Source organism: Zingiber officinale, chromosome 6A (assembly GCF_018446385.1).
Source record: "Zingiber officinale cultivar Zhangliang chromosome 6A, Zo_v1.1, whole genome shotgun sequence".
NCBI lineage: Eukaryota > Viridiplantae > Streptophyta > Magnoliopsida > Zingiberales > Zingiberaceae > Zingiber > Zingiber officinale.
The window spans coordinates 97133532-97150248 of NC_055997.1; the positions used below are offsets into that span (position 1 = coordinate 97133532).

General features: G+C 35.6%; 1 protein-coding gene across 1 annotated transcript; it reads right to left on the minus strand.

Annotated features, from left to right (window-relative positions):
• Positions 1-241: 241 nt before the first annotated feature.
• On the minus strand, positions 242-12374 carry LOC121997054 (translation initiation factor IF-2, chloroplastic-like). Its single transcript, XM_042551269.1, has 12 exons — positions 10450-12374; positions 10317-10349; positions 10098-10211; positions 9150-9299; positions 8975-9073; positions 8805-8867; positions 8569-8724; positions 8337-8402; positions 1815-2051; positions 1454-1729; positions 1173-1361; positions 242-820 (listed from the first exon to the last, which is right to left on the minus strand). Exons 1-12 carry the CDS (start codon positions 11917-11919, stop codon positions 659-661), a joined length of 3015 nt encoding a protein of 1004 aa, XP_042407203.1. The 5' UTR covers positions 11920-12374; the 3' UTR covers positions 242-658.
• Positions 12375-16717: the final 4343 nt, after the last annotated feature.

Genomic DNA, 16717 nt, shown 5'->3' on the forward strand with positions numbered 1-16717 from the left:
GATATTTTAACAGATGAAAGCTGGTGTTCTTTATGATTCATTTTGCTTTCAGTCTGTTGATAAATATGAACAATATAGTACCAACAAGTGATAGGTTCACCACATGTTGGAGTAGAGGAATATCATTCATTAATTTTGAGCCAAAATTATTTGATGCCACTACATTGTTCCATCCAACACTTGTTCATAATGTGGTTTTAGCAAAATGGTCATCCACAAGCTTAAGACTCCAAAAACAATATGAAATGAAGTGATCTTTCCAAAAGATTGTAGTCTGAGGTTAGTACAAAAATACTGCAGGTACTGAAAACAGAATTGTATAGTTTCCCCATTATTTCATGTACAACCTCTTTATACATAGGCCAAAGGAATGCAAATTATAAAATATCAAACAGCATTCTGACTGTCACTATTAAGTACAGGTTGCCATTGAGAAGAAGTTTAGTGACTGCCTTCTCTGCAGAGCCCAAAGAAGGGTATGAGCTTTACGGCCGAGAACCACAAGAACCACAGCGTTATCAAAGATAAGTAAAGATTTGGTAAGCAAACTGGCCTGCCGAGAGCTAAATCAGCAATGAACTTTCTTTGGACCACCATCTGGGGGATGCTTTACAATCTCAAATCCACCATAAATGTTAATTATGAATGCTTTACTGCTTCACAAATCAACACCAGCTCTAGTTAATGCAGCTGTGACAGAAGCAGATGCTTCCTCGAGCGTGCGTTGTTTCTTCACTGTATTGAAGGCCTCTATAACATCTCCGGCTTCCCAATCATCAAAATCATCAACACCAATACCACACTCAAGTCCAGCACCGACCTGCAACCATAAGAATCTTTAAGTTTGCTTGAAACCATCTACTGTGGATTAAAGTGACATTACAACATCGGCTCGATACTTGCAACATGTGGATAGAAATTCTTATAACATTTACGGCTACTGATAGAAGATCATAGTCAAAATTTTGTTAGTCCGGGAGAATGTCATGTGACTTCATTTATAAGCATGACAAACATTATTGACGATTCTGGCATTCAAAATTATCAAGGATACAATGAACACAATGAAGTACTTTTAGCAAAGCATTGTTACTACGAAAATGTCGCTTCAATGCACCTAAGCTACGCAGAGATAGACACTATAAAGCATCAATTAGATATTTGAGACATACCTCTTTCACATCTTCCTTCACCCGCCTCAAAGAATCAACTGTACCACTGTGAATAATCTTCCCATTTCGAATAACCCGGGCACCACATTCTTTCACTACCTTTCCCTCGGTGATCATGCATCCAGCAACACGTCCGCTGCCGCTACTGAATGTTGCTCTAACCTCTCCTGTTCCTATTTGTATTTGTTCCTAGAAGATATAATATAAAACAGAATTTAGACCAGCATCTCTATGGGGTATGAATCTATAAGGAAGAAGCCTAATATCGGTCAAGTGTTCACCTCAACAGACTCTAAAAGTCCTTCCATTGCATTCCTCATGTCGTCTATGAGGTCATAAATGACTCTATATAAATGAATCTCGACAGTCTTTTTGTCTGCATAGCTCTTTACTGAACTGGGTACTTTTACATTGAAACCAAATATAATGGCCTCAGAAGCAACAGCCAGGTCAACGTCGCTAGTGGTAACCTCCCCTGGAGCTTGAAGGAGGAACTTCAAGTTAACATTGTCTTGAGGGAGGACTTGAAGAGCTTGTCTGATGGCCTCAATTGAACCCTACGATGCATATAGGATAAGATGATATCGGGAAACAATATCCCCTGGTATAAACATATAAGATAACATTATTCAGAAATCTTACCTGAACGTCAACCTTTAAAATGATATTCAGCTGATGCATGTCTAGACCTGCTTGTTTTCCCATCGCAACAGCAGAAGCAATGGAAGATAGGGTGACCTTTGTTTCCCCTGCCTTTGCAGATATCCGTGCAACCCTTAATGATTCCGCACGAAGTTCTGCCCTTTCACGTGCAAGATCAAGAGTTTCAACAACCTCAAATTCATCACCGGCAATAGGAACTCTATTCAAACCAATGACCTAGGAAATCAAATGTTCAAACTGTGAGGTAAGGCTGAGAGAAGACACAAACAAAGAACAGAATAAATAGAAATTAATGCAACATGCTACTATCGAATTGTAAGGCACGAACCATGTTTGCCTAGTTCATCACAATATTATTTTTATGCAAATAATTGAAAATTTGAATATTTAACTCTTCCGTGTATAAACAATAGATCACTACCTACTTAGTAACTTATTGAAGTCATCAGAAGTGCAAAAAATATATATTTTATTTTACAGTTTCTATTGTTGTTGTCTCATCCAAACATACACCACTTTAATCGATACAACAAGGGCAAAAATAAAAAGTGGAGCCCCTTATTTTTGAATCATCAAGATGGTGCTCTACTTTGATTTTTTATCAAAAGGGCGCCCGTCCCCATGTACAATTATCCAACTACTCTCCACTACACTATTCTCATTATTATCTCTCGCCTATATTTCCCGCCTAAATCCTGAATTGGAGACGCGTTGTAGTAGCCACAAACCCGTAGCTGCTACATAGTTGTAGCATATATGATTTCATAGTTGTTACAAGAGATTATAACTTTTGACTCAAGTTGAACCACGAGACGCACGATATATCAAATCGAAGCTTCTTCTGATATACATTTGTGCAACCCTTAATGACCGAGTCTTAAGAAAAAAAAACATCGTTTAAAGCCTTTTCAAAGACTCCGGAAAATTTTAGTCCTCTTTATTAAGGTTATTTTCTATGTTGTAGCAGTTATGTTTTTACTATTAGTGCAGTTGGCACCAATGACCAAATCTAAGTTTTGATGAATGGCAAATGGATTAAAGTTAGGTGTGTTGTGATCTAACATTTCTACCAAGTGTGCAAGACTTGACTGGTCTGATACCAAGTTGAAATCCAGCTAGATCTGGAGGACTTAATAGCTAGTGTAGAAGTTCAAATATGTCAAGGAGTGACCCAATATCTGGCAGGAAGTCTGGTTGAGTCCGCGGGACCTAACAACTAGCTGAAATCCAGTTGGATCTACGGACACTAGCGGGAAGACTCGGTGGACCGAAGTAAAATCAAACGACTCTGCATGGTAAGGTAAGTCACTAGAGGGGAGTGTTCCAGTGAGGACGAGTCCCAATTAGGGACTTATACAGGTCCAATTAGGTCCATTTTGAAAACCTAAATTGAGACCATGAAGACAGAGTCTAATTAATACTACTATTTTATAATTGTACTAATTCTGTTTTGCAGAGTAGATATTTTCTCGTTGAACATGTTTTGAATGAGAAAAAATAACAAGAAACCTCGAGTGAACAGTTCTCGAGGCACCTCCGTTGTTGGAGGCACCTCGAAAGCATTGGTAGAAGGCCCTGTGCTGAAGGACGCATAAACGCCTTCTATACGGCTGAAGGCGCCTTGGAGAGCTTTGAAGGCGCCTTCAATCGGATAAGGCAGAAGGCTTCGTCGATGATAAGAAGTCGAATCTGCGGGGATATACTTTGGGGTTGAAGGCGCCTCCAGTGGCATTGGAGGCACCTCCAACATCCTATAAAGGAGAGGTTCAACCACTTTTCAATACACAACTAATATCCGAGCGCAAACGATTCTTCTACTAGTCCGACCGCGTTGCTGCTCTGCTACGACGCTGCAACACCGACTACAAGCCTTGACTCCCATTTACTACGAGTCGGTATATTTTAATTTAAGCTATAATTATTTATTGTTTATTGTTTAATAGAGGAAGTGTAGAGTTGTTACACTTCCTTAGATCATTTCTATTCGGATTACTCTTCTGGCGGTTCCGAAAGAGAATTTAGTGGATTACGTATTGATAAGTCCAAGGGGCCTGGGTCTTGGAGTAGGAGTTGCCAAAGGCTCCGAACCAAATAATCTACTAAGTCATTGTGTTTGTTCTTTTTTAGTTTCCGCTTTTACCTTATTTCCATTGCATACTCGTTTTCAAAATCGAAAAAGAACAAGTTTTTAAAAATCACGTTATTCAACCCCCTCTCACGTGCATAACGATCCTAAAGCTACAACTGTTGTAGTTATAGTAGCTATCATTTCATAGTTGCTATAACGCGCCTGATCAATTCTAGATTTAAGCAGGAGTCAGAGATATAGGCAGGATAATAATGAGAACAGTGTAATAATGTCAAGCAGTGTACTAAAGGTCAGTTATGCCATTTTACAAGGTGGTGGGGCCCTTTTGATAAAAAATTAAAATGGATCGCCTTTTTGACGACTCAGAAAAATAGGAGCACTCTTTTGACTTTTTCTCATACAACAATGCATCAAGCTCACGTAACTTTAACAGCTACAACAATGCATCTATTTGATATTGAACATAAAATCAAACAGAATAATATAGTAAACAAAACAAGTAAGCATTTTGCAAAACCTCTCTAGTCCAACATTTCTCAGAAGTATTGTTTTTGATGCATGAGCATACAAAGGATTTATAAATGAGTTTCCCACGTAAGATTTCTGTAAACCAGAATGTGAGAAATGGAATGTGGCCACTCCCTAATGAAATAGAAAAATGATCTTTTGTGTGGTTATTAGTACAACAACAACAACCAAGTCTTTTCCCACTAGGTGGGGTCGGCTGTATGAATCCTTTTACGCCATTGAGCTCTATCTCCTATTATATCATCATCTATATTTAAATAAATTTTATCTTATTTTATTGTTGCTAACCAAGTCTTTTTTGGTCTTCCTCTTCCTCGTTTGATATGCATGTTTAGTTTCACATCGCCTAACTGGAGCATTTATTGGTCGTCTAAGTACATGTCCGTACCATCTTAAACGTGTCTCTCGGAGTTTGTCCTCAATAGATGCAACTCCGACTTTCTCTCTAATGCTCTTATTCCTTATTTTGTCCATCTTCGTATGTCCACACATCCACCTTAATATCCTCATCTCTGCAACTCTCATCTTATGCTCATGTGCTCGAGTCATAGCCCAACATTCAGCTCCATATAACATAGCAGGTCTAACAGCGGTTTTATAGAACTTACTTTTAAGTTTAAGAGGTACTTTACGGTCACATAAAACACCCGACGCTTCCCTCCATTTCACCCATCCTACTTGTATTCTATGTAAGACGTCTCTCTCAATCCCTCCATCATTTTGTAAAAATGATCCTAAATATTTAAATCTCTCGATTCCGGACAACTCGTCCTCTCCTATCTTAACAATTGTTCATTACTTCTAATATTGCTAAATTTAAATTCCATATATTCTGTCTTGAATCTACTAAGCTTAAAACCTTTCCCTTCTAGTGTTTCCCTCCAAGATTCTAGCTTAGCATTTACTCCTTCACGTGTCTCATCTACCAAAATAATATCATCTGCAAACAACATGCACCACGGTACTTACTGTGTCTTGAATGTGGGAAGTGAGTTCGTCCATAATTAGTGTAAAAAGATAAGGACTTAGGGTTGATCCTTGATGTAACCCTATCTTTATTGGAAATGCTTCAGTTACTTAGCCTGAAGTCTTTACTTTGGTCGTTACATCCTCATACATATCCTTAATTAGTTTAATATATGTTACGCTAACACCTCTCTTTTCTAAAATTCTCCATATAATTTTTCTTGGGACTCTATCATAAGCTTTTTCTAAGTCAATGAATACCATGTGTAGATCCTGTTTTTGCTCCCGATATTTTTCAATTAATTGTCTAAGGAGATGTATAGCTTCTCTTGTCAACCTTCCAGGCATGAACCCAAATTGATTTTTTGTCACTGTGGTCTCCTTCCTTAATCTTTTTTCTATTACTTTTTCTCAAAGTTTCATAGTATGACTCATTAGTTTAATACCCCTATAGTTTGCACAATTTTGTATGTCTCCCTTGTTCTTATATAAGGGAACTAGAGTACTTATCCTCCATTGATCAGACATTCTTTTCGTTTTCAATATCATGTTAAATAATTTTGTAAGTCATTCAATACCTTGTTTCCTTAAGCACTTCCATACCTCTATCGGAATATCATCTGGTCCAACGGCTTTTCCATTGTGCATCTCATTTAAAGTTTGTTTTACTTCTGAAGTTTGAATTCTACGATAAAAATTAAAATTTCTATGCTCATTTGACCTAATTAAATTACCTAAGTTAAGTTGGTCACCTAAACCTTCATTAAAAAGTTGATGAAAATACCTCTTCCACCGCTCTTTTATTTCTCCATCATTTACTAATACCCTATTATATTCATCTTTAATACATTTTATTTGGCTAAGATCTCTTGTTTTCCTTTCTCTCCCTTTAGCTATTCTATAAATATCTCTTTCCCCTTCTTTTGTATCCAATTTTTGATATAACTGTTCAAAAGTTTCATTTTTTGCTTCACTCACTACTTTCTTAGCTTCTTTCTTGGCTATTGTATATCTTTTTAAGTTTTCCTCGTTCTTACAAATATATAATTCCTTATAAGCTATTCGTTTTTCTTTCACTTTCTCTTGTACTTTCTCATTACACCGCCAAGATTCTTTACTTAGTGGTGCATGTCCCTTTGACTCACCGAGTACACTCTTAGCTACAATTTTCAACTTTGATACAATTTTATCCCGTGTTATATTAGAGTCATCGTATATTTCATCTAATGCTTGTACTTCTACCTTCTCCTTAAATATATTTCGTTTCTCATCCATTAACTTCCACCACTTAATTCTAGGAATTGTATATATTTTCTTTCTATTGATACTATGTTTGAGGCGTATATCCAACACTACTACCCTATGTTGGAGAGTTAAGCTTTCTCCAGGGATGACTTTGCAATCTTTACAAATCTTTCTATCCTTCTTCTTAACCATAAGAAAGTCAATTTGCGATTTATTATTCCCACTTTTGAATGTGACTAAGTGTTCTTCTCTTTTTTTAAAAAACGTATTAGCTAATATAAGGTCATATGCTATCACAAAATCTAATATAGTTTTCCCTTCCTCATTCCTCGTTCCAAACCCATAACTTCCATGTACTCTCTCATATTCCTCATTTTTCACTTCGACATGCCCATTTAGATCACATCCTATTAAAATCATTTCATTTGGTGAAATATTTTGTGATATTTCATCTAAGTCCTCCCAAAACCTTGATTTGGTAGCCTCGTCTAATCCTACTTGTGGTGCATATACGCTAATTATGTTCATAGTTTCTTTCGCCACTATTATCTTAAGGGATATAATTCTATCCCCTTTTCTAACTACTCCTACAACTTCATCTTTTAACAAATTATCTACAATGATACCCACTCCATTTCTTGCTTTACTCTTTCCAGTGTACCATAACTTGAAACCCGAGTTTTCTATCATCTTTGCCTTCTCGCTTATCCATTTTGTCTCTTGTACATACAAAATACCAATTTTTCTCCTAATCATCATATCTACTACCTCCATTGATTTACCAGTGAAAGTTCCTATATTCCATGTTCCAAATCTTAGATTATTAGTTTTCCTATCATATTTATTCTTATCTAACCTATGGTGTGAGAACTTTTGTGTATTTAACACTACACCCAAGTTCTCATGGAGATGTAGCGGTCCTTGCTGAGACGTTACAGTCGAACCCTGTAACGCGAACTCTTGCATATTTATCACTACACCCGAGTTCTGGAGATATAGCGGTCCTTGCCGAGACATTACAGTCGGACCCTGCAACGCGTTCCTTCCGGGAAACAACCTAGCATTAGCACAATAGTTTAATGGATTCATTCATTGAATATTTGTCATAGTTTGACGCTGGTTGGCAACCTAACGCAATCCTCCTCCTTTATCCGGGCTTGGGACCGGCCATGACCGGTCATCATGGGCGGAGTTTGTGTGGTTATTAGTATTTAACAAAATTTGAAAACAAAAGGCATGAAAAGAAACTAGTATTAGATAAACATCTTAAATATAGGTTCAACTAATATCCAAACCACCTAGTTGTAAAACTGTATCTGATTCTCGAAATTGTACTAATGACACTTAGTTTCAGATACAGATTGTTGATGCTTTCAGGACACATAGATGGTCAAAAAAGATTGAAATTCGTTAATGACATTATTGACCTTAGCTTATAAGTCACAAGGAAATACAAATACTGGAAAATGCTTTAAATCAAGCAAATGCATTTAATAGGTGAGCAAAAGATCCAAAAGATCCAAAATGCATTTACATGCTAAGTTCGTCAGTTCCCTCTGTTTCAAGCATTGAATGGAGTTTCAAACCATATTTATCCTTGTTGTAACTATGTTAAAAGAGTTGTAAACTTTGGATTAATGGTGAAGAAGATAGCATGAGCTGAGGAAACCAACCTGTACTGCCATTGACGGTCCAGCTTCATCAACACGGCCTCCTCTATCATCAAACATAGCGCGCACCTACTCATCAATTTAAGCAATGAAAACGAGGTAGTAAGCTATCAAAATGAAGGAACCAAGGTCAATACAGCTTAACGATTTGAGAAGAAAAACACAAATGCCTGTAAAAACTGTAAATATGTTTCAGGAATGATTTTCAGGGCAAGTAACAAGTCAAAAGGAGCACCTTTCCATAAGCTTCACCACAAACTACAATGTCACCCTTTTTAAGAGTTCCATTTTGCACAATAAGTGAGGCGACAGCTCCCTTTGCTTTATCAAGACCTGCTTCTATAATGGTGCCTTTAGCATTTCTTTTTGGGTTGGCTTTCAATTCTTGCATCTTCACAATCATGAAAAGGATGATTCAGATATAAAATTTGACAAAGGAAACATCTAAGAACCTAAGCAGAAAGTTTATACCTCTGCTACAAGCATAACAGTCTCCAGCAATTCATCAATGTTCTCACCTTTAAGAGCACTGATCTGATTCAAGAGATAGAGAATTAAAAAGTATGAAAAAAGGAAGAGCATGTCTAGTTTTTTTTTGTTTTTTGTGTTTTTTGGTGTGTGTGTAGAGAGAGAGGAGAAACCTGAACCATAGGGATGTGACCACCCCAAATTTCTGGCATAAGGCCAACAGAAGAAAGCTCTTGCATTACCCTTTCTGGATTTGCTCCATCCTTATCTACCTGAGTCCATATAAGAAAGAAATAATCAGTTTTTTGCATAGCATGAAGAACCTATATAGCTGTCGATGAAACATGCCTTATTGATGGCTATGATAATAGGCACCCCAGCAGCGTTTGCATGAGCAATTGCCTCATTAGTTTGTGGGCGAACTCCATCATCAGCAGCCACTACAATGATTGCAATGTCAGTTACTCTCGCTCCACGAGCCCTCATCGCACCAAATGCCTGTTGCAAATCAGTTAGAATTTAGTCTCTCAAATGGCTCGCCCCACTATTCAACAAGGTAGTCAGGACTTCAAATGTCAATTCAAATAGGAAACTTGCATTGTGTTAAAGCCAAAACCATTTGGAGGTCCCAAACAAAAACTTAGTAAACATAGACTTAATCTCTCAAATGGCTCATCCCACTACTTAACAAGGTAGTTAGGACATCAGGTGTCAAATTCAAATAGGAACCTTGCATCAAGGATTTAAATATTGTTCCGTGTCGACTAACATGAGTAAAGAATCTCATGCCGCTAACTGACCGACACATAGAACTTATCGACAATGAGATTCTTTGGGATGATGAAGAAGCTTCTACGACATCCCAGACAATGATGAAGATTTTGCAAGTTGTCTAAGATGATGATGAAACTTCCATGACTTGTCTGAGACAACAAAACTGCTCAAGGCTTCCGCAAACTATCTGAGACTACGCGAGCTTTCGCATGGCAACTAAGTGACGAGGTTAAGTTGTTAGAGTTTTTGTTCTTTTTCTCCCCCAATCTTCTCCTTTTTATCTACTCCTCTCCAATCCCCCCTCCCAATCATGTGTTAATGTCATGAGCATCATCTATCGCACTGTTAGCACAACATTGAAACATCTTGTTCCATCTGGGAACCAAAACCCTGACTCAAAATTGAGATTCGAAACTTTGGATTGCATTGTGTTAAAGCCAAAACCACTAAGAGGTCCTCAAAAAACTTAAAAATCAGTTGAAAATCCTAATAATGCAAGAAAAGGAGCAAGATATTGCATACCTCATGGCCCGGAGTATCAAGAAATATGCATGGCTGAGGCTTCCCATCTACTGGGACAAGAACCTTGTATGCTCCAATACCTTGGGTTATTCCACCTGCCTCTGATGCAACCACCTGTAGAAGTAAACCTAACAAAACTTAAATTGCCTACTGAAATTGAATTGTGTAGATATTCAATCAAACAGATCAACATTCTGAAAGAAAATATTCTGACGTTACCCTGCTCTTTCGAATATAGTCCAGCAATGTTGTCTGCACAGGCAAATTAAAGAAGAAAACAATTTAAGGTTCATATATACATGGATTTAATCACTATAATATGGAAAACAAGAAATAAATAAAATAACTGTACCTTCCCATGATCCACATGCCCCATGATTGTAATTACAGGAGGCCTATCTTCTAACATGTCCAAGTCCTCTTCATCAAGTACTTCTTTCTTCTTTGCCATCTCTTCCACTCTAACTGAATCAACTTCAATTACTTCCACATCATATTCCTTGCATATCATTTTAACCATGTCTTTATCTAGAATGTGGACTGCATCTGGCTTGACCCCTCTTGAGAACAGAAATGCGAGAATATCTGCTTCATTAATGGCCAAGTTGTATGCTAACTCCTCCATGAGCATACCCTCCTCACCTACCTCAAGTATCTCAACCTTTACAGGTTCTGCAGCTTTAGCTGCTTCAAGTCTTGCAGCTTTGCGGCTTGCCTTGCTCCATTTTCTTCCTTTCCTTTGTTCCATGACCCCAGGGATAGGCACATTAAGCTCTGAAGCTTCCTCTTCAGATATCTCACCATCTTCCACCAGCCTTCTACGCAAACCACTAGTAGAACTAGATTTCTTCCGACGCTCATCTTTGACTTTGGATGCCAAGGACCCTTTTACTGGCTTTGAAGGGATTGATGTCATCACTGCAGCTGCAATTGGATCAACAGGCGGCTTCTTGGATGCAAATTTATCTATAAGAATGGGTTTTCTTTCCTTTGGGGCATCAGGTTTCTTCACTGCAGAAAGGGAGGGTGAAATAACAGCAGGTTTTGCTTGCAGCTTTGGTCGGGCTGGAGAAGGCATTTGAGGCTTGATAGGGGATACAGCAGGAGTTCCGAATATCTTTGTCCCTTTGGTTAAAGAGGGTTCACTCTTCACTTCACCCTTGGGAATTTCTTTAACCACCGTTTGTGCACTTGTAACAGGGTTCCCTTTCCGCCAAATACTCTTAACAGTCTTCGATTTCCTTATAGTTGGAGTTGCATTTTGTGGCCTAACTTGTTTGGAGCTGCCATTGGCCACACCATTATCCTTGATAGCTTTATCACTCAAGTTCACTGAATTAGTGGTCTTCTCAAGCTTTTCTACCTTCTCTAAAACCTCACTAAGAGATTCTACTACTTTCTCTCTGTCTTCCAATGAGGTTGCTGGCTTCTCTCGAACAGCCAAGTCAGGCGACCAAATGGCTGAAGCTGTGTTTGGAGGATTTACTGGGCCATTGGGGCGTGCTGCCAGTATAGGCTTGGGGGTAGGCTTGATAATGAGATCAGCATCCTCGTCTCTGCTACCACTACTGTTAGTGATCTTCAATATGGAATCGGCAGATGACGGAATCCCCCTCTCCTCGATTAAATTAGTGGTCACCATACACCTATAGACACGACCTCCAAGATGATGCCATTGCCTCGGGCTGAGGAAGGTACCGAATCGAACCCCAGAAACAACGTGAATCCTCCCGACGGCGACGGCCGTCGGCGAGACCTCTAGGAGAACTGGGGAGATTGCCATCGCGCCTCCCAAAAACGCGAGGGAAGCAGGGCAAGCCATGGCATCACACGAATAGCCCTGAAGCCACACAAACGAACGATTCTCTCCAAACTAGCATAAAAATACCATCTTTCGATCGCAGCCTGATCTCGGACGGCAAGATGCAAAATAAAGTTCGATTTTTAAGCCAAAAAAACACAAACTTTCGCCAAAATCTCAGACTACAGGTTCTAAGAACCACAAAAAAAAAAAAAAACCTAATGTTGTGCCAAGAGATTTTCCTGGTAGCGGATAAGGGCCAGCGACAGGTTGTGGAGAGAACAGTACCTGAGCAGCATGAAGCAGACTCGCGGTTATTTCTGCCCCCCACGAAAGCAAAAAAACAGGGGGAAAAGGGGGAAATTTAGGAAGGAAATCTGCTGTTTGTCGTAGTCTCGTAGAGAAGGATGTGGCTCGCTCTCCGCCTGTCGTCGATACGTTTGTGATGATGAAGGTTTGTGGTTGAAGGAAATCCCTGCTCGTGTTCTAAATGTTTTCTAAATTCATGTGAAATACTTATTGTCGTCCTAGAATTTTGCTTAAATAGTAAAACTCAAATGTTTTTTTTATCTCTTATTTTTGATAGATTTTCCCTATAGAAATCTCTAAATAAAGAACAATTTTAGACCCTTCTTGAGTTTTTGTTAAAACCTCGACAATTATTGTTCATTTTTTTTGTTAAATTATTGTCAATAAATAAAGATAGATTTTTGTAATTAAAAATATTTTTAAGATATTTAAAATACGTGAGATTGTGTCACTTGATCGGGTCTATGTTTTTGTCACTGCCCTTTCTTCTCAAGTAAGCGAGCCATTAAAGAGCGTGGCTGTGTCACTTGATCGGGTCTATGTTTTTGTCACTGCCCTTTCTTCTCAAGTAAGCGGGCCATTAAAGAGTGTGGCTGGCACGTGACACGAGTGCGTGTCATGCTGTCGTGCGACAAACACGTGCTTCGTTCCACATTTCCTTCTTAGGTTTTGGGCCGACTTTATGTTAGAATTTGTCACGGTTGTTGGGTTAAAAAGGTGGTAAAGATAATCCATATTTGACAGTATATGAAAAATATTATATATTTATAAAAGAAAAGATATCTTCATTAATCTAAGACTTTTAGATAGAGTTCGAAAGTAAAATCATGAGAGATAGATCCAAAGTGGATAATATCATATCATTGTGGAGATATTTAAATTCTTTTCGATCCTACAATTGGTATCAGAGCTCGAATTGTCTGATAATATTATACCATTGTGGAAATATTTAAATTCTTTTCAATTCTACAATTGTTCGAAATCGACGGCTTAAACTATTTAAAACTATCGATTCAATACTTTTTAGCAGGTCGATTGTTAATCTTAACTACCCAAGATTATTATAGTTCACGGTTCGGAACCACCGGTTCATGATTCGATTCACGGTTCATTACGGTTCATCACTGTTCAAGATTATTATATTAAAAATAAAATAAATTTTATTTAAAAAAGAGCTTGCACTCATTTAAGTTACTTACGTATCCCCTTAGAGCGCGTTTGATTGGGGATTATCCTTGATAACTTTAGTTATTCACCTAAGGTTATCAACGAAAACCTTGTTCGGTTTAGGTAATCGATTATTCCTGAGTAATGTTTCATACCCGATACATCAGTAAAATGGGCATGTAACCCTGAATCGAAAAACTGAGGTTTTTCTTGACTCCGGGGTTAATAATTTTTTTTTATCCAAAATATCTTTGGATAAAAGAAAAATGGGATAAAAAAAATGTAAAGAAAAATATAAAAAATAAAATAACTTTAAAAGAAGGAACAAATGTAAAAATAATAAAAAATGTAAAAATAAAAAACATAAAAAATGAAAACCGTAAAAAAAATAAAAATAAAATAAAAGAACGTAAAAAAATAAAAAAACACATAAAAATAATAAAAATGTTAAAAATATATAAAATATAAAAAACGTTAAAAAATAGAAAAAATGTAAAAAAGTTAAAAAATGTTAAAAAAATAAATAACCTAAAAATTTTAAAAAACTGTAAAAAATAAAGAAAATGTAAAAAATAATTTTAAAACATATAAAATAAAAAAAACGTGAACAATATAAAAACATAGAGTTTAAATAATAATAAATATTATGTATGGTGGATTTTGTAACTGAGAGTAATATAATAAAATATTAAATTAGGTTATTTATTAAAACCTTCAAATAAATAAATTTTTGTTTCATTACTAAGTTAAACTAAACAACATTTGGTTATAACTTGAACCAAACGCACCCTTAGAGTATTTAGGAATCAAAGCTCACATGTTTCTTTTATATTTGAAAGTGACGTTGTCACGCACTATCATTTTCCGTTCAAAATCTTCAACTTCGTCATCTGAAAGTTATATTCCTTAAATTCTTTTCTCGGTTCTGGTCTAATCGTTAAGTAATGCTTTGACTTCCAATGAGTGGAGAGACAAAGTTGATCGTTATTTATCTAATATGTTGCCGTTAGCATTGGACGTCTGCTCCACAACAATAGTTGACGTTAAACAAGTTAAAATTTCTTTGGCGATCACGGAGAGGACGGGAAAGATTGAACTCTGTGATTACCCTTTTAAAATATCGAAATTTTCGTTATCTACTTTATTAAAATCAAAATAAGTCGTAAATAAATTCTCAAGTTTCTGTGTCGAACTTAAGGATACTCATGAACGTTTCGTCTGTTATTTTAATAAAATTTATATTTTTGTAAATTTTAAATTACTAATAGTAGTTTATTGTATTTTAGAAATATTAGTTTGTATTACATATTTTATATAATATTGATTATAAATATCATATAAATAAATTATAATATTATATATAATATTAACTAGATCAGGAAACAAAATCTATAATTGGAATTAAAACATTTTTATTATAAAACTTATAATTTAAATTTAAGGTTAAAATAAATATAATTAAATAAATTTGAAGGATAAAATAAAATTTGTTTCCATTTAGTTTTCTTAATTAATATTTAAGAAGATAAAGATTCATTATTAATATGTCTATATAAAACTAATACTATATTATAATTTTTTTCTAAAACTAAGTGAACAGTAGGATAATAAACACCGAAAAATTATTCGGTTGAATTATTAAATACTTTTAAAATTTCACAAATACTAATACAAATATTCTATTATTATGAAAATAAATATATATTAGTATTAGTATTTTGTGCAAACAAATAAACATAATAATTCTTTATATTGAAATAAATATTATAATAATTTGTATGTTGAATTACGTATTGGTACATCACATGAAAATTTTTTATGTCTCATTCCATTAGTTTTACAAAACTTATCTCATTGTTTCATTATAAATGAATGCAACCATAAATAAGAAATTACAATTCTAATTGGTTTAATATAATTTTTAATTTGAATACATAAATTTAAAACATGACATGCACAACAAATATGAAAAAATAAACCACCAATAATAAGTTGACAAGCAATTTTTAGATCATCTATACAAACGGTATTGGAATTTGACATTATCTAATGATATTGAAAATATTTTATGAGTTAATACAATATTCTTCTAAAATTAAACATAATGTGCGATGTTATGAGTATTATATGATTCATTAAAAACTTTATAAGCTAATATTTTTTTTTTTTTGAGATTTCAAGAGTTATTGATTCAATTAGAGGTCATATCCATATACGAATGTGTTTTCGATCATTCCAAATATCGGAACATAAATAAACTTTATTATCTAATTTACTAAATTTATTAATTAAATTTATTTTTTCTTATTTTACTAATTTTTGAATGATACGAGTAAGGGTAATTCTAGGAACACGTTTAGAAAATAAATTAAGAATGAAAATAAATTTAACTAATGATTCTCTTAATTTATTATCCAAATATAAAAATAAATTGAAATCAATACTACCGTTAGTTGAAGAAAATCTAAATAATTATGTTTAAGAACGGTCGAGTCCATATTCCATCGGGTACTTCGTTTCTTCATATTATTTCAATGACCCATAAATGCCGTCGGCTTAAAATTTATAGGAAACATTGCAGGGCTTACATTTTACACACAATTCTCCCGATGGAAGAATGATCTTCTCAAAATGTTTAGTGAAAATAGAAGACTTTAGAGGAGGATTTTCCCGAGCCTTAGAAATAATTGTATAGGTACTTCCCTGTGTTTCGGATTTGGGATTTGGAAAGTGTTCGATCTCATCATTCGTTGATTAAATATTGGGGTCCTCGCGTGGATTCAGTATTTTCTTTCCCTTCTGAGATCGAGATGATGCACCTCCACGATATATTTTCATTATAATAAAAATTGTAAATGAAAGTGCGTAGAAATGAAGACGAAAACGTAGAGAATATGAATTTGAGATTAAGAATAGAGAAAATATGTGTGAAAATAATGAAATGAACTCTCTATTTATAGAATTTTGATAGTAACATACACTAAATTATAATCATTAATAAAAAATAATCAAATGAGCTTAATCATTAAAAAAAAAATACTTAATAAAATCCCACCCGTTCCTCAAAAGCTAAGAACCGATAATTCCAATGGCTAGGAAACGCCAGAGTTCCAATGGACAAAAATTTTATTTTATTTGATTTTTTTTTTTTTTTTTTTTAAGGATGAATCGGCGGTCTGACAATTTTTAACTTATAGAACGAACTAGCCCGACAACCCAGTTCGACCTGGCAAACTAAATCAACGGGCGACCGGTCTGTTGACCGCCGGGACAGACCGGACCCGCCTAGGCAGCGTGCGGGATCCGGCCCGGATCGAGTCTACTTGAAATTATATGAACCTGA